The sequence below is a fragment of the Apus apus genome, chromosome 1, assembly GCF_020740795.1.
Source record: "Apus apus isolate bApuApu2 chromosome 1, bApuApu2.pri.cur, whole genome shotgun sequence".
Taxonomy (NCBI): Eukaryota; Metazoa; Chordata; class Aves; order Apodiformes; family Apodidae; genus Apus; species Apus apus.
In genome coordinates, this window is record NC_067282.1 from 73,636,516 (window position 1) to 73,662,135 (window position 25,620).

A 25,620-nucleotide genomic window follows, 5' to 3' on the forward strand; every position below is an offset into this window, starting at 1 on the left:
TTATTATTATTATTATTATTATTATTATTATTATTATTGGTCTTTTGAGACCAGTGCTAACATCAGAATGGTGCAGACTGACTTCTGTCCTAGTTTTGTTCTGGTAACGTTAGCTTGTTCCCAGCCATTATCATCACACAAGTAACCATTCTGTGACCAAAAGGCATACTTGGCTTCTATGTGAAAACCAAATAACTATACTAAGAGTCTTTGACCTGCAAACTAAATAATTTAGGAATCTTGATCATTGATCATTGTTTGTCTGCTCTAAGAATTGGGAAGGAGCAAAATGACATACCAGGCAGAAGATTTAACGCTAACAAGATACTTCTCGAAATGCCATGTAATTAAGTTTGCACAGTTCCGTGCGCATCCATAATAGGGTTTGGCAAAGTTTGTGGTTTCAGAAAACCAGGTCCTCAAAGAAGAACTGTCTAGAACATATTTTCAGTAATGATTGTTTGCTATTTTCTATTTACACTTGCCTTTAAATGCATTATTAGACTTAGCAAGTAAGCAGGATCTCTGCAACAATTTGAATAAGCAAAGCCAACACATATTAGGTGAAATACAGGTTATTTTGGTACAAAAAAATTCAAAAAAGTGGACCTGTTTCTGTGAAGTTTTAGTGTTTTGGGGTTTTTTGTAGCAAATAATTGCTATCAGCTATAATAATTGCAATCTGCTCTAGGTGGCCCTGCTTGAGTAGGACAGTTGAGCCAGATGACCATTCTGTGATTCTGTGAAATGAGAGTGGATTTTGTTCCATTGCTTTCAATTCAGAATGCATTTTTCAGTGAAAACCTTTTCAAAACCTTTTCCAAGGTGCTGTAAAGTGGTGTCCTTTGAAGTTATATAGAAACATTGAAAGGTTTGGGTTGGAAGGGGCCTTTCAAGGTCATCTAGTCCAACTCCCCTGCAGCAAGCAGCAGCGTCTTCAACTAGATCAGGTTGCTCAGAGCCCTGTTCAACCTGGCCTTGAATGCTCCCAGGGATGGGACTTCTAACACCTCTCCAGGCATCCTGAATTTCTGGGAGTAATTTCTATGGATTTAATATAGTTAATTCTTTTAGACTGCTTGAATTCTTCTAGTGTAACACCAAATTACTAGCTAAAAATAATCACCATATTTAGACATAAAAATGGTATTTTGCAACAAAGAGATAACACTTGCAGGAATTTCGGGTGTTTCACAGAGGTCTGTGCTGAAGATCTTGGTTTTGAGTATGTTCCTAAATGCCCTTAGAAAAGGAGGTGAACCTGAAGGCAATGATTTTTGCTAATGATCCAAGCTTGTTCAAGGTTATAAGGACAGACTGAAGAACTAAAGGAGTCTGTTGCTAGCCTGAGTGACTGGGCAATAAAATGGCACATAAAATTCAATATGAATTAATGTGAGGCAAGGAAGACATGGAAAAATACAGTTCTAGTTTCAGATCCAAAATGGTAGCCTGATTTGGCTGTGTCCCACAGCAGTAGGTTTATAAAATGTAAGTGCTCATTAGCAGTCAGAAAAACAAATAAAAACACTAGGAATTATAACCAAAGGAACAGAGAATGAAACAGAGGTTATTATGTCACTGTATAAACCTGTGGTTCACCCACACATTGGATATTGTGTGCATTGATCCTCTACCTCAGAAACCAGGAGGAGGCTCAGAGGGATAAGAAGGGTGAGGAAAGAGGCTAAATTGCTTACCAATAGGCATAACTGAATATTAGAACTTTTATTCTGTGTGTGAAATAGGCAATTTAAGGGAGAAAAAGTAGCTCACAAAAATAATACCTGACTTGGAAAGTGCTTAAACAGAAGTTTATTTCTTCTTGTACAAAAAACTAGAAGCCACAGAGGAGGCTTTCCTGGAATGTAGCTGACATGTTTTCTGTTTCTTGCCATTGGTGTTGTAGATGCAAAAAATTAACATGGCTTCATGTAGAGACTGACAAGTCTGTATAAAAGAAATTTATTAAACTTTACTCAATGGACAAATCAGACCAGTCTAATAAATCCCCTTAGCTGAAAATAGTTGTCTGCTGAGAGAGAATTAAATGAGAGAATGCTTTTTTCTTTCTTCCCTCTGAACTCTAAACTTCATGGTTAGATTGGACCTTGGTTTGAACCAGTGTAACTACTGTGGGTTTAGGTGAGTTGAAAAGTTGTCAAATGTTGTTGGAAAATATTTTTTAAATTTTTTCTTTTTTTTTTTTACTCCCTCCCTTCAAAGTAGATGAAATTGATAGCTCCTCAATGTCAGATGATGATCGAAAAGAGGTTGTCAACATCCAAACATGGATAAATAAACCTGATGTGAAGTATAACTTCCCCTGTAAAGAAGTAAAAGAAAATGGACATATGTTTCCCAGGTACTGGAATTAGTTGTAAGCTTGATGAAAATCTTTGGCTTCCTTAAAGAGTACAAATGCTGTTGAATTTGAACAGAAGATTATGATGGGTTTTCTCTTACATCATGGTCTTTTCTTGTCTTTTATTATTATTCTTCCATTAGATTTGTTTTCCATGGTGTATGATGAGTAATCTGTCATAGTTTGGTTTCTTAAACTGAGTTGGAACTCAACTGATGTATTTGCACCACTAGTTGAACATTCTTTCCTTCCATGAAGAAGGCAAAAGTAGGTCTTGAACTGAGCTGGCAGGTCTGCATCTCCACGTCAGTGCTTGTACAGTGATGGACAATCATGGAGTACCAGCACATCCTTTCAATTTAGGTCTGATGCTCCACTTGGAGAGCTGTTGCTCTATAGATGTAGGGATGGGGTTAGGGTATGATTGAAGGGTGAAAGAGAGAGGGTGCAGCAATTTCCCTACTCTGAGTGTGCCCTAACCACATTGCTGGTGGTTGTGATCTTTGTTAATAGCACTCATGGCAGTCGTGTTGAGGTGATGTTAACTGCCCACTCTGGGTTTATATGCTGTTGAGGATGCCATGTGTGTTTTCAAAATGGCTATGATACAGTACTCAAGGCAAATCTGAAGTATTTTGTACACCTTTCTAAATTACAGATTTTAGAAATATTAACACTGTTTCTTACATTTATGGACTGTTTTATCTAGCTCTCTCCATGTAACTTATTTGTAGAGTTTAGCTTTCTAAATGGCTGATACTTAGTTCATTAGCAAATTTAATTTGTATTTTTCTTTTCCTTAAAGTCATCTCCTAGTGACGGCAACTCATATGTACTGTTTGAGAGAGATTCCATCACGAAAGGGACTGGCTTACATACAGTCTCGACAGGCACTCAACTCTGTTGTCAAAATCACATCCAAGAAGAAACACCCAGAACTGATCACCTTTAAGTATGGAAACAGCAATACTTCAGGCATAGAAATTTTGGCAGTTGAAAGGTAAGCCATCTCAGTAGCAAGATGCTAAGTAGTAATGGGATACAGAATGCTGTCAACTGGAAATCAGGATCATGCTGTAATCAGAATCCCAAAATTCCCAGAACTGAGTTCAAAAGTAGTATTTTTTACTTAGGAATAAATCATTTGGATGTGAGCTAGAAAACAGATCTGCCAGCAGAACAAGGAGAGTTTACAAGACCCAGCAGAGAGGAACTCCATAGTCTGCAATGACAGTTGTTGGGGATGGGATGTGTGCAACTTTTTCATTTTTGTAATGTCTTAAATGCAAATTAGTTGGACAACTGTCTGCAGAATAAAGTATGGATTTGTGAAGGGTAGCATTTAAGGGAGTGGTCTGTCTTCTGTCTTGTCTTTTTTGGGATAGCTAACTCTTCCTGTGCGTTGTACAAGATGTCCAGAAGTCTGACCTCAAAACTGAATCCCTGAAACCTGGTTCCTGAAAGTTAGGTATTGCCATGCTCAGCTTTTGTATGCTGAAGTCTGGGAGGAAGTCAGATGGATGCACTAGGCTTTTGTCCACTACTGTAGCCTGTTGATTCTTGGCACTGTTTTAAGAAAGCTGCTGACAACAGTTGGACATTTTCTCATCCTCTTCCTTGGAGAGAACTATGTGCAGTAGGTGCTCTGTTTTCACGAGAAGTCAGGGATAAGTTTCCCAGCTGACTAGGAGAGTTGTTCTATGCCTGTTGGCTGCTTAGAATGAAATTAGTTTGGTAGCAGGTCAGACAAAGATAAATAAAAATGTTGCTGAGAGCTTTGCTGCTTGTTGAATGACTTCACCACCTTGCTGGCTGGAGCAAATCCAGAAAAGAAAGGATCATAAATAAATCACCTGGAGCTCTCTATAGGAATTAAAAAAAAAAAAAAAAAGCAAAACAACTAAAAACCCCACAACTGCTGTGCCCAGTCAGACAGTGCTGTCTCTGGAGATCTTGAACTGCCTGATCTATACCATTATCAAATAATGAAGAACTTTTCCTTTCCAGGAAAGGCCTGTGAAGTACTCCTCAACTGTTCCAAGTTCACAAACGGAAACCATTCCATAGTATAAACAGGAAATAAATGTTGTTTTCTTAGTTGTTTTTCATTTTAATATATTCTCTTCCTCCTATTTCATGTCAGGGAAAAAAATCAAAACAAAAATTATGGAATTGATACTCAGAATTGTTATGGTGAATTAATGATGGCTTTTCTAATTTTTTTTTTTTTTTTTAAAGGTATTTGATTCCAAACGCAGGTGATGCTACCAAAGCCATAAAACAACAGATAATGAAAGTATTGGATGCCTTGGAGAGTTAATAACTAAAGACTTTGTAGAGAAGTTTCTAAAGAAGAAGCAGCCAAGATACTGTATGTGGACACAAACTGTTTCCCAACTCAATACTAACTTAAGAGAATTTTTCTGTTTGCTGTTGGGAGTGCCTGAGTAGCAGGCTTAAGATAGGGTAAATTATTATCCATTTCTAAACAGGATTTTAAATTTTTTTATGACTTTGTTTGTTTGTAATAAACGTTTATTATAAAGGTCAGTTTGCTTAATTTTCAGTGCAGCCTTAATGTGAGGGATCTGCATCTTTGCAAGATAAGATGCAGCTGGGTTTGCATTTGCTACGTTCAAGTAATGAAGCTCTGCCAGATATGGAGAAAAAATTGAAAACAATTATTTTTAAATTACTATCCTGTGAAAGTAAAATGACTCTATTGTCTACAGTCCATAAATTTGATTTTTACCTACTGGGTAGTATCAAGGACTTAGGGTTATCAGCAGAGCAGATAAAAATGTTGGAAATACTGGTTCCTTCTCATTGAAAATGGTCAAGTCCAGCTTGGGCTGCAGATAAATGGAAAAAATACAAGCATTTTGTAAAATTAACTTTTTTTAGAAAATCTTAACTGCTACTAGGTTAAAAAGTTGGAATTGGTGGTAAATACCAAAATGAACTGTGCACAATAAGCTTTTATTACAGGGTTGTGATTTTTTTAATTATGCAAAATTTTAAATTTCATAGGTTGAGGCTGTTTCTCCTGTAAAGGTGGGCATGTGCATTGAAGTTGAATTTAATGCTTCAAAATAGAATATGACAGTTGAAAACGAGTTGCCTTGCTCCTCAGAACAAAATGTCTAAGATAATTAGACCTCTAAAAACCTTCTGTTTGGCACAGAAGTGGTTATATGCTGGTCAGAGGTGTGCTCAGCAAGAAAACTACTGCACACAAAGTTAAGAGATTCAAGTGCTATATACCTGTGATAAATGTATTCATTATGTGTTGCCTTATCATTTCAAGCATTTGTTTATGTTCTTTTAATAAACATCTTCTAAATTAGTTCCATGTTTGAAAGATGGCAACTCTGTGATTGTTTATCAGCAGCTCTCCACTTGTTTCAAGAACAGTTCTCTTGTTAAAAAGCTCAGTACAGGCCTCGGCAGAGCATCTTCATAAGACTGTTGTGGAAATTACCAAAAACTGTGAAATAAAAGACAATAGGGGTTAGCTTTGCTGTGTGAAGTCTTCTGAGTATTTGAATCAAAACCTCTTAATTGGTACCTCATCAGGAGGTAAAATAAATTAAACTGACCTTTATAAGAAACAGTTATTCTAAGTTATTTTACTAGGAATCAAGCTAGGGCACCTTAATTCTGGAACTAATTCCTTTCTATTTTTTTTTCACTGTAGTAAACACCAATAGAACTTGAACTGTTGAAGATATTTGCATGAAATTGCACCTGGGCCAATGCTCATGTATTTATAGTTTTGCCCAGCAGCTGTTGTATTACATTTTCCTCTTCCTACTCCCTTCTGAAAATACCCTGAAGAGTCTCGGACTCTGTGCCTACTTCAGCAATGAGATTTTTTTCATGTAAAAATGTTTGTGTTACTGTTTATAAACTACAGTTGTAAATAAACCAGTCCAATTTGAACATAACTTCCTGTCAGAAAGCATTTAGTTGCATTCTGTGTGAATTCTCTCAATAGATTAACAGTTTTTCCTAAAGGTATTTGTCAATGGAGTTGAATTTGATTTTTTGAGATAAAGAAGTTGATTATGGATCATAGGAAGCTACTGCTGGAGACATCATAATGCAAGTATTTTGGAATTTAGGCTTAGACTAATTTCATTAAATATTTGTGTGAGCCATAGTGAGCATTTGTAGAAAGGTCAAAATGAGTTAACAAATGGTGAAATTATACAAGAAAGAGTCTGTGCATGAATTCCAGACTTCTCAGCATCATATTTTTATATTATGAAAATGTTGACAAAATAATGCAACACATTTCTCTTAGTCACTGGGGGGGTGGGGCAGAATTGTGAAAAGCACACCAAGTTAAACAGGTGGTTTTGAGTATTATTTATGGAGAGTGGGTACAGTGTGTGCTTCTCTATGAAGACAACAAATACAGATCTTTTAGATCTACAGTATGTAAAGCTCCAGTAAGTCAGTTCTTACATATCTTCTGTGCAGAAATGTATAATCCAAGCCCTTAAGAGGCTGTTTGTCATTTTTCAGGCAATGTGCAAGTTATCAAAGACGCCTTATGTTACAAGGCTGAGTCCAAACTGTGAATAATTTCAGTGGTGTTTATGCATCTCTACCCACAATTTAAATGCTACATTTGACTCATAGTGTACATGCCTGTAGTTACTGTGTTTGTTACAAAACTTGTATTATAAAGCAGAAATTGTACTGGCATGACAATTTCTTAAAAGAAGAATCAAAATAGTATGCTCCTACAGGTTCCTTTCATCTTCAAATATTTATTATTTGCCAGAGGTTTGCAGGCTCTCATTTTATTTTGCATGCACTGCTGTCTGTATTGTTGAATATGACAGCTGCAGTGTTGCTGGGGTTTTAATTTTTATTTATTTTGGCAATAGAAATTAGGCCTGTAGCAGCCAAGAAACACACAGAGTAAGCTTTCCTGCCAAATGGAAGCTCTTACCTTTGTGTTTCACAGCCCAGGTCAGTGCTTCTGTGCTCACTGATGGCTCTTCAGCTGTCTCACTTTCTTTTAGGTTCTGATCTTTACTTGAATTTGTACAAAACTTTACGTGTATTTCACACCCAGAACACTCTGACTGTGGAGATGTGATTTTATATATATTGCTTCCTCCAGATCTAAGTACAAATTACTTGCTGTCCTTTCAGTTTAGTTCCTGGTGGACGTTACATGTGGGTCTCAGCAGTGTATATAACTCTTCCTTCTAGCTACGTTTTAGCTGTGGTTTCAAAACTTTTGATACTGTCAAATAACCTTTTTCAATATAAGTGTAGTCTATTAAATGGCTGAAAAGTTTTCAGCTTTTGAGCAAGAAGGGGGGGTGATAGTGTGTAACCTGTTCTTTTGTATTTAGTGCTTTCAGATCTTTTTGTTTTGAAACTTGAAAAATACACTTTATCTGTCTGAACCATGGGAAACGGTGGAGTTCTGTGCTTTTTGCCCTGCAGGAATGATACTGCTTCACTACTTACTCTCTTTCTTACTTTGTGCTCTACCCCAAACCTCGTGTGAATTCAGAAGACAGCTATTCTTTGCACCTGGAGCCCTGCAAGGTATGCTACTCAAAAAAACCCCAAGTTTATATATGTCCAGTCTGCCACCACATGGTGTAAAAGGGAGGGAGGCCTGCTGAAGAGCTGCTGCATCCCCTCCTCATCTGCAGTTGCCCACTGTTGGTAATTCTGCCTTCCTTTGGCTTGGTCGTTTTGAGATGAGCTGTTCCCTTTACTGCTCCAAGGGACAGATTGAAAAGTTTTTCTGTTAATAAATGTTTGTGACTTCTGCAAGCAATGGTTGTGCATTTAGGGGTGGTTGTGCACTTCCTACCCTTTTATCTCTGTTTCCTGAAAGTGAACAGTGTAAGAGATTGATCATGCTGGGTAACCCGACTTTGGCCCTTCTGCTGCCCTGTGTTCGCAACTTGTGGGGATACTCTTGCACAAGTCTGTTGGAAACTGTTCTTACAACACGGATCTGCAGTTCTACAAACGTGCTGTTTAAAAGCCCAAGATCATAACCTCCCCGTGAGGCAGCAAGGGTCAGTGCCGAGTAGAGGGGAGCACTCTGGGTTGAAGGGTGATAAATCCAGACAGCACGGCAGGTTGGCCTGTTGCTTGCACCGCAGGCGATGCTGTTCTTGGGAAGGAAGATGGGGACGTCCCTGGCGAACGAGCTGCCTGTGAACTGGATACAGACCTCTTGGCACCAACCCTCAGCACGTCTAAGTCTGCCAGGGCTTGCCTCGGCCTGAGGAAATAAGACGTTGGCGCAGCAAAGCTCTGGAGCCCCAAGAGGTTTTGGTGCGCGTCTGTGCTCGCGGGGCTCACTCGGCAGCAGTTCGGCCTCGGGGCAGGAGATTCGCTCCCGGCTGGGCCCTCTCCCGACACCCCCCCCCAGGCTGTGTCCCCGGAGCGGCGCGGAGCAGCGCGGCCAGGCAGGGCACGAGCGCGCGGTGTGCGGGGCCCAGCGCGGGCGGGACTACATTTCCCAGCGTGCCCCGCGGCGGGGCGCGGGGATGCGGGCGGCGCGCGGCGCCATGGCCAGTGAGTGAGCGGGGGCTCCGCTCCTGCCTCCCTCCCTCCCTCCCCTCTCCCTTCCTTCCCTCCCTCCCTCCTTCCCTCCCTCCTTCCCTCCCTCCTTCCCTCCCCCTCCCTCCCCGCCGGGGACGCGGGGAAAGGGCCCCCCCTGCGGCGGGACCGGCCCCGCCACCCCAGCTCCGGCCGCCCGCCCCGGGCCTCGGGCAGCGCAGCGGGGCCGCCATGCGGGGCCGGCCTCCCCAGGCGCCTCGGGGCTCTCCAGGCACCCCCCGGCTGCCCCCACAGCTGCCGCCGACCCGGCGCCCGCTCCCACGGGGCCTTCAGCCGGTTGTTTCCCCGCGGGGAGGCAGCCGGGGACGGGCCGGCGGCTGCTGCTGCGGCCGGTGTGTCCCCCCGGGTCCCCAGGCCTGGGTGGGCCGTGGAGGCCTGAGCCCCGGGTGCTGGCCCTGAGCCTTCGGCGCGGGGACCGGCGGGAGCGGCCCCAGACTGGTAGAGGCCTCTCGCTGTGCGTCTCTCTGCACGGCTGCGGCGGTCAGCGTGTCGGGGGGCTAGATCTGGAGGACCAGATGTTGCTTAGCTTCTGGTGTTTTCCAAAAAAAAAAAAAAACACCCCACGTTTTGTATTGACACCACCTGTTCGTTGTCCCTGACGCGCTTTTACCTGGTTGTGGTCTGCGTTGCTGCAGGCCTGTCCGAAGAGTTGCTTTTGAATGAGTTTTTGAGGCAGCTCCGCGAGGCCCAAAGCAGACGTCTTCAGCCTCTACAGCGCTGTTGCTCGTTTCTCCTTGTTAGTTCTTAACGTTTTTAAACTAAGCTGCGGGCACAAGTACAGGTATTCGGTTGTGACTGAGCTTTAGTTTTGCCCTTTAGCAAACTCCAAGCAAGACTGATGTTTTCCTGCTGTTTTAAATATTACGGGACGTTAGTTACAATTTTTCCTAGTAGAGGCTCTTCTAAGAGTTTTTTTTGCGAAGGTGAATTTATGCTGAAATGTAAACCTTTGTGTCCAGTTTCTCAGAGCTGAAACATGTTGCACAAATACGGGAAAATTTTAGGCAGATTCCTAGTGTGGTTGCATAGGCGGGTCTGGAATCTGTGGTTACAGCTGTTAAAAATCTCAGTGAAGCCTCACTTACTCCATAAACCAAATACTAAGAGTCTCTCACATGGAGAGTAGCAAAGTGAGCAGCTAATAATTTGCTTAACCGTTAGAAATTGGCTGCTTAGCTAATGTGGGAATTAAAGTAATAAGAAAGATATTTTCCTTGACTGTTCCTGAACCAATCTCACCTTCACTTGAATAATTTCTTCATGTTTCCCTGACTGCTGAGGCAGTGTTGCTTGCAGCCTTTTCTTTATCTTGTAATCTTTAACCATATGATGGGATTTTTCCAGAGGAGAGACATGCTTTGAAACTGGGATACTTTTCTTTATGAAGCCAGAGCTTTTTATTTTATATATATTTTTTTTTAGGAGGCAGTTCTACCTGATTAGGATGCAGCCCAAGGTCCTAGGAGACTCGTGGAAGGCAGTCCAAGGGGTGTGCACAAAAGTTGATTTGATCTCTTTGACTTGTGAACTTCAAGAGCCTACAAATTTAAATCCTGCTTAGCTGCAGGAGAGACAGTGTTGATAACACTTGCAACCATCTCTTGGCTAGAAACCAAACTGCAAAGAAATTACCATGAAATTTGTTCTCTGTGTTGGATTTTATAACCTTTTCCCAGGCTAGGTACCTCACATTGGAACTTGGGCTGGGTACTGCCTGGGCAAAATGTTATTGGCACGTGAACTTTGTGACCATCTACCTGAGCAGGGTGCTGGTGATGTGTGTTTCCCACTAGCAAGCCGAGGTTTGAGTGTTTCCCCTGTGTTGAGAGACTGTTTCCGCTGTCACAGACAGACGGCAAAATGATTTGGAAGTGGTTTGTGTATGGGTTAATATATAAACAGATTACTTTTGTTAAATACTCATTAGTGAATTCAGATTAATGAAGAGTTTTTTCCTGGGGGCTAATTCTGCTGACTGATTTTTTTCTTTTCTGCTGTTAGACTTCCGCCTGGCTCTTATTCAACTTCAAGTGTCTGCTGTTAAATCGGATAACCTTCAAAGAGCCTGTGAACTGGTGAGAGAAGCATCAGCTAAAGGAGCAAAAGTTGTGGCTCTACCTGTGAGTAAAGATCATGGCCTACTTGGCACCTGTATCTCAAACCCTTAGAAAACTCCTTCTAGTGTTTGTTAATGCATTATATATTCCTGTTTCTGTCTGGACAGCTTAGATGCTCTATGAGGTTCCAAAATAGGAAAAAACCCAGGGGTTCTGTCTAGGATCACACTTTAGAGAGGGGAAAGTAAGAAGAACAAAAACAAAAACAACCAAACAAAAAAGCAATGTGGATATGAAGATGAAAGAAAACACGTATTCAGTGACTCTCTTTGCTATAATCATTCCAGATTAGATATTATGTGAGAAACAAAATAGACTTAAGAGATTTATAGCAGGTCATTTGTGGCTGAATTTTGATTAAAACATATTTCTCCTGTGACTTCCTTGTGTGGGAACATAAATAGCCGTTTAAAATTATCAATCATTTCAAATTTACTTTTTGGATTTCAGCCATTATTACCTTGCTGAATTTTTACACAGATCAGTGTGCTGGCAGTGGCGTGACCTTCCCACTGCAGCTTTAAGCTTTTTTCCTCTCTTCCTGGGGTTACATCTGTCACCCCTGTGCCCTGCAGCATCTGACTCAGGAGTGCAAAGTTCTTCTCTGAGTGAACTTTTGGTCTGAATGTTTTACACACAGGATGTTTTCCCTCTTATTGTCACAGGCAAAGTATTAAGCAACCTTCCCAGCTCCTCTGGGCTAACACAGCTCTTGTGTTGCAAATGTGACCTTTGATTATTCTGGTTGGGCCTCCTACATTGAGATCATCTATTATTTGCTACTTTCATCATGTGTGCAAACACTGAGTTTTCCACACCTATTTGGTTGAGATGCTCACTTTGCCAATAATTTATTATTTTAGAGTAAATCTTGTCAAACAAGAGCCTTTGGTTTCAGACCCAGCCACATTTGACACTGCAAGTGGCAAGGTGAAGGTGGAGGCAGCTGGCATTGCTTTAATTTCTTTGAAGTTCAGTCCAACTTTCACAAGCCTGGGAAGCTCATGAGACAGCCTGCTGTGGGTTAGCTGGCAGCTGCTGGCCCAGTGTCTGTGTCTGGAGCAAAAACATCCATCCGGTTTTGGTGCCAAAGAGTAGGTGCTGGTGCTTTTTGATAGCCTATCTATGGCCTTCAGTTGTTCTCCTTCAGGGACAAAAAAGTCTTGGGAGGGATTCACATAGTCACAGAGCTGGCAAATATAGCACGAAGTTCTCAGTATCTTGGGTATCTCCAAGACCACTAGCCACCTAGTTTAGGCATCTGAACTGTACTGTTAAGCTTACTGTTTAAAGGTTACATGCCTGCTTCTGAGGGATAGCAAATCTTTAACTAGAAGCCAGGGCAGAAGACACTGTTCTGTTGGGAGGAAATGATGTTTAAAGGATTGTTTTAGCAAAAGAGTAGCTAATTTTGAGAAATGCATGCTTTTGCAAGGGTCCTTTGAGGAAAACCTGGGCTGTGGTTGAGCACTAGCATTTCACAGTTCTGAGGGGATCTAATTACACAGAATCTTAGGGGCTGGAAGTGACCTCGAAAGATCATCTAGTCCAACCCCTCTGCCAGAGCAGGGTCATCTAAAGCACATCACACAGAAACGCATCCAGGCGGGTTTTGAATGTCTCCAGTGAAGGAGACTCCACAACCTCTCTGGGCAGCCTGTTCCAGTGCTCTGTCACTCTCACAGTAAAGAAGTTCTTCCTGATGTTTACGTGGAACCTCCTGTGCTCCAGTTTGCACCCATTGCCCCTTGTCCTATCACTGGACATCACTGAAAAAAGCCTGGCTCCGTCCTCCTGACACTCACCCTTAACATATTTGTAAACATTGATGAGGTCGCCCCTCAGTCTCCTCCAAGCTAAAGAGACCCAGCTCCCTCAGCCTTTCCTCATAAGGGAGATGTTCTTCTCCATCATCTTTGTGGGTCTGTGCTGGACTCTTTCAAGCAGTTCCCTGTCCTTCTGGAACTGAGGGGCCCAGAACTGGACACAAAATTCCTCACCAAGGCAGAATAGAGGGGGAGAGAATCTCCCTTGACCTACTAACCACACCCTTTCTAATACACTCCAGGATGCCATTGGCCTTCTTGACCACAAGGGCACATTGCTGGCTCAGGGACATCCTGCTGTGCACCAGGACCCCCAGGTCCCTTTTTCCTACACTTCCTCATCCAGGTCATTGATGAAGATATTGAATGGTACCAGTCCCAGTACTGAACCTTGAGGGACTCCACTAGTCACAGACCTCCAACTAGATTTTGTCCCATTGACCACAACTCTCTGACTTCTTCCTTTCAACCAGTTCATGATCCACCTCACTACCTGATCATCAAGACCACACTTCCTCGGTTTATCTACGAGGATGCTGTGGGAGACAGTGTCAGATGCTTTACTGAAATAAAGACAAACCACATCTACCACCCTACCATCATCTGTCCACCTAGTTACTTCCTCATATAAGGTTGGTTACACATGACTTACCCTTGGTAAAACCATGTTGACTGCTCTTAATGACCCCCTCATCCTTGATATGCCTAGAGATAGTGCCAAGAACAAGTTATTCCATCACCTTTCCAGGGATGGAGGTGAGGGTGACCGGTCTATAGTTACCTGGGTCCTCCTTCTTGCCCTTCTTGCAGACAGGAGTGACATTTGCTTTCCTCCAGTCCTCAGGCACCTCTCCTGTTGCCCACAGCTTACCAAAGATGATGGAGAGTGGCCTAGCAATGGCCTCCCCCAGCTCCCTCAGCACTCGCGGGTGCATTCCATCTGGACCCATCTATTTATGGATGTCCAGATTGCTTAACTGATCCCTAACCCAATCCTCATCTACCAAAGCAAACTCCTCCTTCATCCTGACTTCTTCTGGGGCTTTAGGGATCTGGGGCTCCTGGGGAGAGCCTGCAGGAGTAAAGACAGAGGCAAAGAAGGCATCAGCACCTCTGCCTTCTTTATATCCTCTGTCACCAGGGCACCCACCTCATTCAGCAGTGAGTCTATATTGCCTCTGGTGTTAGTTCTATCTGCAGTGTATTTGAAGAAGCCCTTTCTATTGTCTTTGACCTCACTTGCAAGGTTTAGTTCCAAGGAGGCCTTAGCGTTCCTAATTGCCTCCCTACATCCTCTGACAACAGTCCTATATTCCTGCCAAGTGGCCAGCCCCTCCTTCCATGATCCATAGATTCTCTTTTTCCACTTGAGTTTGCCCAGCAGTTCCTTGTGTAACCATGCAGGTCTCCTGGCTCCCTTACTTGATTTCCTACTCATTGGGACACTCTGATCCTGAGCTTGGGAGAAGTGGTCCTTGAATGTTGACCAACTATCTTGAGCCCCTTTACCATCTAGTACCCTGTCCCATGGGACTTCTCTTAACAATTGATTGAAGAGGCCAAAGTTGGCCCTGCAGAAGTCCAGGGTTCTGGTCCTGCTAGGGTTTCTGTTCCTCCCACACAGGATCCTGCACTCCCATCATCTTGAGATCATTGCAGCCAAGGCTGCCATTGACTGTCACCTCTTCAACCAGACCCTCCTTGTTGGTGAGCCCAAGATCCAGCAGCACTCCTGTCCTAGTTGGTTTGTCCACCATTTATATCAAGAAGTTATCCTTAATGCACTGGAGGAACCTCCTAGACTGTGAATGGCTGGCTGTGTAGGCCTTCCAGCAAATATCTGGGTAGTTAAAATCCCCCATGAGGACCAAGGCCTGTAGTTGTGAGGCTGCTTTCAGCTGCCTATAGAAAGCCTCATCAGCTCCCTCATCCTGATCAGGAGGTCTGTAACAGATCCCCACACCTGTATCACCCATGCCAGCCTGCCCCTTGATTGGTACCCACAGACTTTCCACTTGCTGCTCATCAGCCTCTGGACAGAACTCAGTACATTCTAGTTGCTTTCTCACATAAAGAGCAACTCCACCACCTTGCTTTGCTGACCTGCTAGGTCAACTAATTCGTGCCCTAGGACCCTTTGTTCCCTGCAGGACAGGGTCTTCCCATCCAATGCCAGCAGACCTGGTGTCCTGGAAATCAAACCATCCAGGAGTTTTGTCCCCTACCCTAATTTAAAGCTCTCTCAATGAGCCCTGCTAACTCCTGGACAAGAACCCTTTCCCCCCTTGTTGATAGCTCCATGCCATTGTTTGCTAGCAGAGGTGGTGCCCTGTAAACATCTCCATGATCGAAAAACCCAAAGTTCATCCGACGGCACCAGCCTCTAAGCCATTCATTAATCAGTTGTGTTTTCCTGGTCCTTTCAGCTTTTCCTGCCACTGAAGGAACTGAGGAAAAGACCACCTGTGCTCCTGATCCCACAAGCATTTGGCCTAGTTCTCTGAAATCCCTTTTCATCACCCTGGGACCTGCCTGGGCAACCTCATCAGTGCCCACCTGCATGACCACTAGTGGGTAGTAACCAGAGGGCTGCACCAGCCCTGGGAGTTTCATGGTAACATCACTAACCCGGGCCCCAGGGAGACCTCAGCAGACCTCCCTGAGGTTGGGTCTGGCTGGCATATACGGCCCTCAGCTCCCCTCAAAAGAGAATGTCCTACAACAATTACCTTTTGCTCTTAGCAGAAGCAGTCCTAATGCATGGGGAAGACTGTCCTGGCAACTCTCTGGACAGACCTTTGTCAGTAACCTCAGTGACCTGATTTTCCTGATCCACGGCCATATCCCTGTTCTGTAAGGGCACACGTGAAGGTGAGGGAAGCTGGGAGCAGGTTCTCTGTTGCCCTGAGCAGGGACCTGCTTCCAGTTCCCCTCTTCTCTCAGGTCCCCTTCCTCTGCCAGGTGACAGGAAGGCAGGGGATCCTCTACTTCTTGTGAATCCTCCACCTTGAGGCTTTGTCTCAAGGATGGCAGGGTATTACTCCACCCATCTATTTCTCTTTCACAATCCTGGATACTCCGTAATCTTTCCACCTCCTGTTTCAGCTCAGCCACTGGGCTGAGTGAATCATTCACCTGGTCACAGCGCACGCAGGTGCTCTCTCTGCTCTCCTCCGATACGACTGCCAGGCTGAGACCTCCTGTGCAGCCAGAGGCATGGACAGCTGCATTCTTGAGAGGGAGGGACCTCTGCCTGGGTTGCCACCGTCCTCCTGGCAATGTTTTTTCCCCGAGTGGATACCATGGCTAGGTCCTCTTCAGGGGGAGGATGATCACTAGCCGAGTTCTTGCCTTGAGCCAAGAGGAGGCCCGTGCCCTGCTCTGCACGCTCTGCCTGCGCAAACTGCCGCGCCAGGCCCTTCTACTGCCCCACGCCCTGTTTGCTGCTGCTGGTCGCCGCGCTCCCTGGGGGCTGCTCTTCTACCTGAGGGGGTCAGGCTTCTGTCCCTTTGCCTCCGCCCACGGTGAGTCAGAGCTGCAGCTCCCCAGAAGCTCTCACTCGCTGCTCGGGGGCAGGGACTGACTCCCTCCCACTCTCGCCGTTTATCTCTCTCTCTCACCTTCTCTTCCTCGGTTTTGCCGAGGGTTTCCTTGCAGTTTAGCTGCTGCAGAAGGGGTCCACCAGCACGATCCCTCGCTCTGGTGTTCCTCGCTTCCGTGGCTTCACTGAAATGGCCTTAGCTTGTAACTTGTGAGATGAGCTAGTGGGAACGTGGTTCATGGTCCTGACAAGAACATCCCTTTTTATCTTGCTAAGTCTAGACAGATAAATGTATTAGCCTTGTTACTTGCAGCTTGTGTGATACTCCTAGCTCATGTTCTGTTTGGCATGTGTTCACACGAACACACCCACTGCGTTTTCTCTGATTGTTAAGGGTTCTCTGGCTTCCTGTTATTTTCTGGTTTGCTTATTGAGCTCCTGTAAACTAAACTCCTGTAATTAAAGATTGTATAAGAACATTGATATATGGGAGTTTGAAAGCTTAAGTACATCTCCTTGTAGTGGTGTTACTGGATTTTAACTTTTTTTTTTTCCCTAATTCTAGGAATGCTTTAATTCTCCATATGGAACCCAATACTTTAAGGAGTATGCAGAGAAGATCCCTGGGGTATCCACACAAAAGCTCTCAGAAGTTGCAAAGGAGTGCAGCATATATCTCGTTGGAGGTAGTTTATTTTTAGTGACCCCCTCATTGAGGGAAAAATGGCCAATGTCTGTTTGTGCCATTGGATCAAAATTTCATATAATACAGCAGGGAAAATCTTTGTTCTCACCTTTACAAAGGATCCATTCCAGAGGAGGATAGTGGAAAGCTGTATAATACATGTGCTGTCTTTGGGCCTGATGGTGCTATTTTGGCAAAGCATAGGAAGGTAAGATGGCACAGTATTGTTATGAAAAGGTTTCTCTTCAATGTTGCACAAATGATTTCTTCTGTGTCTGAAGGTGATGTGAATTAGTAGAATCTTGCATTAATTAATGAAGCTATCTACTGTCAGTAAAATTGTATGTAATTTTTATTTGGGGCATGTAAACACCCTTACAGAGGTGGTCATAAACTTGTTCTAGATCTGTGTGACAACATGCAGAAGGCATAACTGGCTTTTCCCAGATGCTGGGAAAACTACGGTGAAGAGTATATTCTGATCCAACTCATCTGTGTACCTTGGTCCACGTCTAAAACAGTGCCACTTCAGTGGGATCAGGATTTTTGCTCAAGTTCCCAACGGATTTAGTCCTTCTGTTACCAGTAATACTGTTCCTTACATGCTTTGTGTGCTGTGTGTATGATGAGTGCAGACAACCGAAGTCCAGGTTCCATAGTTAAGCTGTGTCTGCTGTGTATGGCAGGTTCTTGCTTGCTGTTGTCTCCCACATGGACGCTGCTTTGTGCCTTCTGAGAAACTACCTCCTATTCGTAACTGTTGACTGCAGTTCCTCTTAATGTGACTATGCATACAGGTATCATTCCTTAGGTGAATAGCAGCTTATTTCTGTCAAGGAAAAACAAAATAGAGTACAATGTTGCTTGGAACAAAAGAGGTGGTGCAAAATAACTGTGCCTTGCAAGTGTTAATTTTTTCTGTGAACTGATTCTACACCTAGCTACATTATTCTCATTATTATCACTTTCTGAAGTACCATGTTGCCTTGCAGCTGTCATGCCATACCAGTCTGCAAGCCTGGTAGTTGTTTGCAGATTGAGTGCAGGCTTCTACTGTGTAAATATGAATGAATTATAATATAAAACCAGCTATGTTACCAGGCAGCTCTGACCAGGAACAGAATCTTCCACTGCAAGGGAGGAGTAAATACCCTGCAGGGGCTAGGAAGCATCTGCACAGCTGAAGTCGTGGCAACTTTATGACTTGGTGAGGGTGTTTTCTGGAGAAGTTTTGCAGGAATGGGATTAAAATCTTAGAGAGGAAAGTATCACCTGCTTCAACATGCTTTAAAATCACCCTGACAAATTCAATACATTTTATATGCATTTATATAAAAATTTATTTGGCAAAATTACTCATTAGATCAAGATATCTGGCTGTTTTGCAGGGATTCTTTCTGTGAAGAAGATACAGAGCCAAATTAATTGTTAATTTTTTAGCTGTTTTTAACTACTCTACTGCATGGGAGAAGGACAGGGCATCCTCTTTGGTAAGCAATATAAACTTTTGATATGTGCATAATTTCTGTAAAGAAGTAAACTGCTTCAAATCATCTTCAGATCTCAGTTTTAAGCAGTGTTTAGTTGGAACACTTGTCAAAAGACTAGGCTAGATAGTGGTAACTAGAAAGCATGCCTAATAGAAAGAGTCTCAAATACCAAGCAGATAAATTGTTATTAATTGGTATTCATTATACTGTAATTACAGGTCCATTTGTTTGACATTAATATTCCTGGGAAGATACAGTTCAAGGAATCTGAAACACTGAGTCCAGGGAATAATTTATCCATGTTTGATACTCGTGAGTATGATGAGCCCTCTCTTCAAGAAGCTCTACAACAATAACACTACAGTAATTCTAGAGTTCTCTTCCCCCTCCTCCTCCCCAGCAATGGATTTTTAGGCTATCAGATTGATGTTAGGCATTTGCCAAACATGGCAAACACAGTTTAAGTTTGTTCGAAGTGCATGGGTCACTTCTGAAACTTAAAAAAGCAGTAGGACAGCAAAAGGAGAGAAGAGTAGGCGGGGTTGAATCATGGCACTTAATAAACAGTGGTCATTTTGATTTGTTAGAGAAGTTACTGTATTTTTAATAGTAGGTACATTTTTTGTAATGGTTCTTATAAAACATGGCTTGGAAAATAATATATGTAGCTACACAGCTACACAGGGACACTGTTTAATGTGAGGATGATTTAATAATGGAGACAATTAACTGTAACTCCCATTCCAGCATTCTTGAATCAACCAAATCAGATAAAAAAAGCAAGAAACCAACACTGCCCCAGTGTACATAAATAAATGCAGGCTGTTTACTGAGCTTTCTGAGGAGTCTCATCAACCATGGTCACTTTTTCTTCCTCGCAATGCACATGCTGTAAGAAAGTACATGACTGTACTTTGTTTAGTCCATGAAGAGCAGTGAGTGCTTTCTTTTCTTGAAAATAAAATAATTGAAAAACCTGCAGCTAAATCAGAGAGGAATACATTACACAAAGACTTGCTATAACATGATTTTTCAGAAATGGCTGTTTTTACACAGTGTTCCCCTCATCATGAAGCACGAATTCTCCCCCACAAGCAGCCAATGGTTGTTACAGATATGGATACACATTTAAACATAGCACGTCTTGTTACAGCAAGACACACAAAATAACAGCTGGCAGGGTGGCTACAGGGAGTCTTTTTGCTTTTGTGTACTTGTGATAGTGATATGACTGTTGTCTCTTCTGTTTTGAGAACAGCATACTGTAAAGTGGGCCTGGGCATCTGCTATGATATCAGATTTGCTGAGATGGCTCAAATCTACGGACAGAAAGGTGAGGCTGGTCACTTAATGCAGCCTGGTTAGCCCAGGGGCCTGAACTATGCATGGCTGTTTCTGGGTGGTATGTACTGGGCAAGCTGTGTGATCAGGCACTCTTGTCCTTGCCCAGTAACACAAAATGCATCCTGTGGCCAAGACTTCGTTATTCAAGTGAGTGTCTGTTCTTCTCGGGTAGAGTAGTGATCATTTCCTCGTACCCATTTGCTGATGGAGTGATGGAGATGGGAATGGCCCCACACTTGGTGATGTGTCCCAGGACTTTGCTGACATAACAAGTTACCCATGTCATGCATGGGCAGGCTCTGTTTGGTTCCATTTTGGGCAGAGGTTGGGAAGTACTGAAGAAACCTCGCCTTGAGTCTCAATATGAAAGGCCACTCTTGGTTAAGCCATCTTCCCCTTAAATGATGGTCGGATTCTAATTTTCTTCTAACAAAGGTTGCCAGCTGCTGATATATCCAGGGGCTTTTAACCTGACAACAGGACCAGCTCACTGGGAACTGCTACAGAGGGGTCGGTAAGAAAAAAGTAACAGCTTATCCTTGTTCTAGAGGGAGTTTTAGGATGCTGAACTGAACTGTTCTTGTGTTTCAAATGACACTGCATCAGAAGTGGTGCTGCAGGGCCATTCTACTGTTCATAGAATCATAGAATCATAGGGGCTGGAAGGGACCTCGAAAGATCATCTAGTCCAACCCCCCTGCCAGAGCAGGGTCACCTAGAGTACATCACACAGGAACATGTCCAGGCGGGTTTTGAATGTCTCCAGAGAAGGAGACTCCACAGCCTCTCTGGGCAGCCTGTTCCAGTGCTCTGTCACTCTCACAGTAAAAAAATTTTTTCTGATATTGACCTTAAACCTCCTATGCTCCAATTTGTATCCATTACTCCTTGTCCTATCACTGGTCATCACTGAAAAAAGCTTAACTCCATCTTCTTGACACTCACCCTTTACGTATTTGTAAACATTGATGAGGTCACCCCTCAGTCTCCTTTTCTCCAAACTAAAGAGACCCAGCTCCCTCAGCCTTTCCTCATAAGGGAGGCTGTTGGGGCTGCACCATTCCTCAAGCCTTGCATGGGACTCCGAAATGATTTTGCTGTCTAGGACAAAAGCAGGAAATGCTCATCCTTGCCTTCTGCCAGCCCCTCTGCAGTTAAGCCCTTTCAGGGACCTTTTCCCCATGGGTCTGTAAGCACCCCTTCACACACAAACTTCTCAAGAGAAAAGCCAGTAACCATTTGGTAACTGCTCTAATTACAGATAGGAAGACCATGAGATTCCTGAATGCAGTATTATTTATTCATTTGCTCAACTTCAAACAACTTTGCTAAATACTGAACAAATGCTTAATTCATTCTACCGAGTAACTCTGGAGCAGGTGCTAGAGACTTTGCAGGTTCTGCTTTCTCTGACCTTCATATAATTTACAATTTTGGCTAGTCCTTAGGAGGTTATATAGCTTGCCCTTCAAAGTGAATTTTCTCTCATGCTTAGTTAATTGGTGGCATAAAAAAAAATTCTACTCACTTTCTTCCCCTTCCCTTGTCTTTCTGTGAACACAGAGCTGTTGATAATCAAGTCTATGTAGCTGCTGTATCTCCTGCTAGAGATGAAAAAGCATCCTATGTTGCCTGGGGACACAGCACTGTAGTAGATCCATGGTGAGTTAAAAAAACCAAACAAACCACCCCACCTTTTCTTGGTTAAAAATTATGTTGTACCTGATAGGCATATTTCAGTCCTACATTTCCATCTGCTCTTAAAAATACTATAAGTTCTTGGTAAAAAGCACCTGAGGCTTAAGCCTGCGTTCTCAAAATCATCCGTTAAAACTGACTGAAAACCAAGAAACTAAAAGTAGTTTAACAGTATGTATTCTTTTTGGTAGCAGAAACTACTGAGTACTAATATTTAGCATTAGCTAAGCTGCTGACCTTTTCAGCTTGTTTCTGAAGTTCAGGCCATTATCTGCTATGCGTTATGGTAATTCTCTTTGCAGAACTGAACCATCTTAAACAGCTTACACAAAACTATTTTGTTTCCTCAAAGAACAACACTGCTTTGACTAAGAAAGAACATGAATGTCTTCAGCTAGATAAGAGACATCTTCTGACTTAAACAGAAGTCACACAGGTACACAAGAGGTACAAGTGACCAAGTCTTCAGGCAGTTATTTTTCTTTCAAATAAATCCAGATAGTTCTCTTCCAGATGATTACAAAGTAAGAAAAACTTTATCCATGTCTTGAGCTTTTCACTTTATGCGATGAAAACAGTGACAGAACGTCTAGTGGGAGATGATAAAAAATGTTCAGTAGCACATAGTGAGTAAAAGTACACTCCTATTAAAATTGAGTTTTGCCATGTATAGCTGGCCCTGGTGAAGCTGTTCCTTTCCCCTTGAGGTATATTGCAAGCTCACATGCACTGGTTCTCATAGTTGTTCTTACCATGACTCTTGATCTGCAGAAGCATAGCAATGTTAAGTATGTGTATATCACATAAAATGTGCCATATATAAAGCCTGAAAGCCATTTCTATCATGCCAGAGTTATGAATTATGGCACTGTTTTTAGGACAGCCCTGTCTTTACAGCTGTAGATATCAAGGGTAGGAACTCTTTTGTACAAACAGCAGCAACTGGACTGATGCCTTCAGACCTCTGTGTTAATGCTGTGAACAAATGTGCTTAATTTTGCAGGGGTGAAGTCATAGCCAAAGCTGGGGCTGAGGAAACAGTGATATACACAGATATAGGTAAGGGTAAAGGGCTCTTTTCCTGCCTTCTTTCTTGAGTACAGGTTATGAGACTAAGGAGAGACAATTTTTTAAGTTTGTGGGCTTGCACATGGAATTAGAGATGATGCAGTGTTCCCATCCCTTCTCCACCTTTGTTAGATTAAAGCAAGAACAAGCAGCACTTTACTATACCCTTTTGGTTTCCTTACTTTGGAGGAAGCTGCCGCCTTAAGAAAGATCAAAGTTGAGGCTTCCTTCAGCCCTGGCTGCCCAGTTGCAGTGCCCTACATACCCATTCTCCACGAAATCTGCTTTTCTCCTTGCCTTACCTGAAAGCAAGGCAGGAGCTTTCCTTTTTGACTGCTGTTTAATAGCTCTTCCTTCCCCCTCCACAGATCTGAAGAAAGTTGAAGAAATACGTCAACAAATTCCTATTTTAAGCCAGAAGCGTTGTGATCTCTATGGCATAGAGATGAAAAAGTGAAGCTGGGTGAACAGGGAAGGTTCAGTTGGCACAATCGCTGCTGCTTTCATCTTCAGGATTCCCTTACTAGTTGCTTCAGAATCCATTGGCTAAATGTGCCAGTTTAGAAAAAAAGAAAAAAAAAAAATCAACTTGCTGGTATAATTCTAAAATTGATTAAAATACAACTTTTATATTTTCTCACATATTTAAAATTTTATAGTATTTTACAGCTAGGATAAATGAAGATGGAGGTGAAATCAGTTCAACACAGGAGTAGCTAACATGGCTTTTCATGCATCACAATAGTTGATTACTTTTTGGTGGCTTTATGTGTATAATATAATATTTTCTCTGGAAATCTCTGAAGTCAGCTTTGGTACTGTGAATTTTTCAGTGAATTATCAGATAATGTGGAAGCATGAATCTTCCATCTCTGTCCTTAGTTGTATGTGCCTTAACAAAGTTCCTTGAATGCCCAGCTTTTAACTTGGAAAACTCAATATTGAACAGACTAAGCAAAACAGACCAAATTATTAGGCAAACTATTTAGGCACAATGCAAGAAGGGGCCATACAGAATTACTACTAGAGAAGACTGCAACAGGTTTTGGGTTGTGTCATGACTGGAAAAATGTGTTAAATTCTCCTTGTTGCAATTTCTGTTTATTGCTGGTCATTGGGTTGCTGTCTTTCTTTAAAGCCATTCACATGTCACCACACCTTTGCCCTGCATACTGCTACCTTCTTTAATTCTGCTGCTTTACAGTCTCCACTTGGAAAGGCTGAGGGGTGTTGGTGAAAAGGGTTAGAAAACTTGTTGCACGGATCAAGTCTTTCTGCCCAGTCTTCCAGAAGACTTGTCCTAGAACTGCATCATGCTGAAGTGCATTGTTGCTACTGAAGGGCAGCTCCCAACATGGAAACAGCTGCACGAGAACACCCCTTACTTCATAGCTTGCTGAGCAGACTAACAAAGTGATAATTAAAGATTGCTTTAAAACCAGTTTAGCCTTCTGTTCTTTAGGGTTTTTTTTTTCTGAGAAAGACACCTTGGTGCTCTGATGTAAAAAGGTAAGAATTTGCAGATAGCTTTTTTTTTTTTTCTCCTTGGAATGAAAAAAAAAAAAGCAGCAACTCTAGCTGTGCAGCCTTTACCACTTGGGTTTTTAGTTTTCCAAGAGCAAAAATGATAAAAGAGGTTTCAAAATAGAAAAAATGGGAGGGAGAGAAGGTTTCGTCTTGCTCTATCCAACCATTAGTTCCCCCCAAAACTACCTTACCTTTTAATCCACATTTGGCCAGACTCCTCTTCCCACAGCTGCTCTCTTGACTTTATTTTTTTTTAGTGTTCTTTTTTTGGCTTCTCTGGAATGAGCTAGGTGTGTTTTATAGAGGAAAATTAATGGTTAAACTAAGCTAAACCCTGAGGCATCTTTCCCCACAAAAGACAGGTCACACCATTCCACTCAGTGGCATGATCTATTCCAGCAGGCATTTTTTGGTCTGTACTTTTCACTGCATTTTGGTGCACATACTGTACTGGAACTCTTAAGAAACAAGCCACAGAGCACAAAGTGAAATGAAGATTTATTTGTTGAAAAATAAATATAAAAAATGTAACAATTTACCATTTGAGTCAAGTCTCCTGCATTAGGTAAGTGCCTCCCACATACTCAACTACTGGCATCCAGGATGGCCATTGCTGGGCTCCAGTTTCTAAATCAGCAACTATTATACATCCCTTTATTCTAAACTACTCCATCTGTCTTTCCCTCCCCTCTCTTTACTAGTTGAACATGCAGCAGAGCAGGAACTAAGTACCATCTTTGGAGAATTAAAGTTAGTGAAGGATTCTCAAGGGCTGACCACTTAATTTTAAAAATGCCAAGTGCAGTCTGCAACAGACCACAGAATCTTTGGACTGGACCCTCCTCCCCTGGCATCCCAAATGCCAGATAAAAATCTAGCCAGCTACTCTGGCAAACTCAGTGGAAGAAGTGACACGTGCTCAGCCCTCTTTGATCTGCCAGTACAACTTCTAAGCACCTTGTTTTAGTAGGATGTGTTAGGAGTCCACTGCGAGCCGCTCAAGTGATAAAAATGGGATGGCAAACTTTTTGAGGTTTCAATGAAAAAAAAATCACACAATCAGTTCTCAGGTAGACAATATTTAAAGCGCTCATACTCAATCTCTGTCTTGGTAGAAAGCAGGCACTTTAAGGATCCATACTATACATATGCACCAGTATTCTGTAAGTACAGAAAACCAACCAGGAACAGTAACCAGCCTGAAATTGCTACAAAATTTCAGCCTGCAAGAGTTTATTTTTAAAAGAAATGACAAAAAACACAGTAAGGCCTGTTGCATCAGGCAGTGTTATTACCACAGCAGCTGCGGAGCAGGGTTTAAGCTGCATCTAAGCTGCTCTTAGTAGTTCC

General features: G+C 42.7%; 2 protein-coding genes across 9 annotated transcripts in view; both read left to right on the forward strand.

The window, feature by feature from the left end:
- Positions 1-6,312, forward strand: part of TBC1D23 (TBC1 domain family member 23) — a 35,903-nt gene extending 29,591 nt beyond the window's left edge. For 4 of the 8 annotated variants that reach the window (XM_051608064.1, XM_051608068.1, XM_051608062.1 and 1 more), the window contains 3 exons: positions 2,230-2,365; positions 3,171-3,365; positions 4,604-6,312. In XM_051608064.1, the coding sequence (XP_051464024.1) occupies positions 2,230-2,365; positions 3,171-3,365; positions 4,604-4,685 (413 nt within the window). In that variant the 3' untranslated portion in view covers positions 4,686-6,312. Of the gene's footprint in view, positions 1-2,226; positions 2,366-3,170; positions 3,366-4,603 lie in introns of all 8 variants that reach the window. The other 4 variants (XM_051608063.1, XM_051608061.1, XM_051608066.1 and 1 more) reach the window with 2 other exon arrangements.
- A 2,577-nt stretch (positions 6,313-8,889) lies between these two features.
- Positions 8,890-24,808, forward strand: NIT2 (nitrilase family member 2). Its single transcript, XM_051622288.1, has 10 exons — positions 8,890-8,929; positions 10,976-11,094; positions 17,024-17,144; positions 17,263-17,351; positions 18,852-18,945; positions 19,892-19,966; positions 20,413-20,491; positions 21,541-21,639; positions 22,679-22,734; positions 23,112-24,808. The coding sequence occupies exons 1-10, from the start codon at positions 8,902-8,904 to the stop codon at positions 23,198-23,200; spliced, it is 849 nt and encodes a 282-aa protein (XP_051478248.1). The 5' UTR covers positions 8,890-8,901; the 3' UTR covers positions 23,201-24,808.
- Positions 24,809-25,620: the final 812 nt, after the last annotated feature.

Bases quoted from the DNA above. Each gene is read 5' to 3' on its own strand.
- NIT2 (XM_051622288.1), top strand. From the start codon at position 8,902: ATGCGGGCGGCGCGCGGCGCCATGGCCA. The intron at 17,145-17,262 runs GTAGTTTATTTT...ACCTTTACAAAG, and splicing joins CAGCATATATCTCGTTGGAG to GATCCATTCCAGAGGAGGAT. The intron at 22,735-23,111 runs GTAAGGGTAAAG...CCCCCTCCACAG, and splicing joins AGTGATATACACAGATATAG to ATCTGAAGAAAGTTGAAGAA.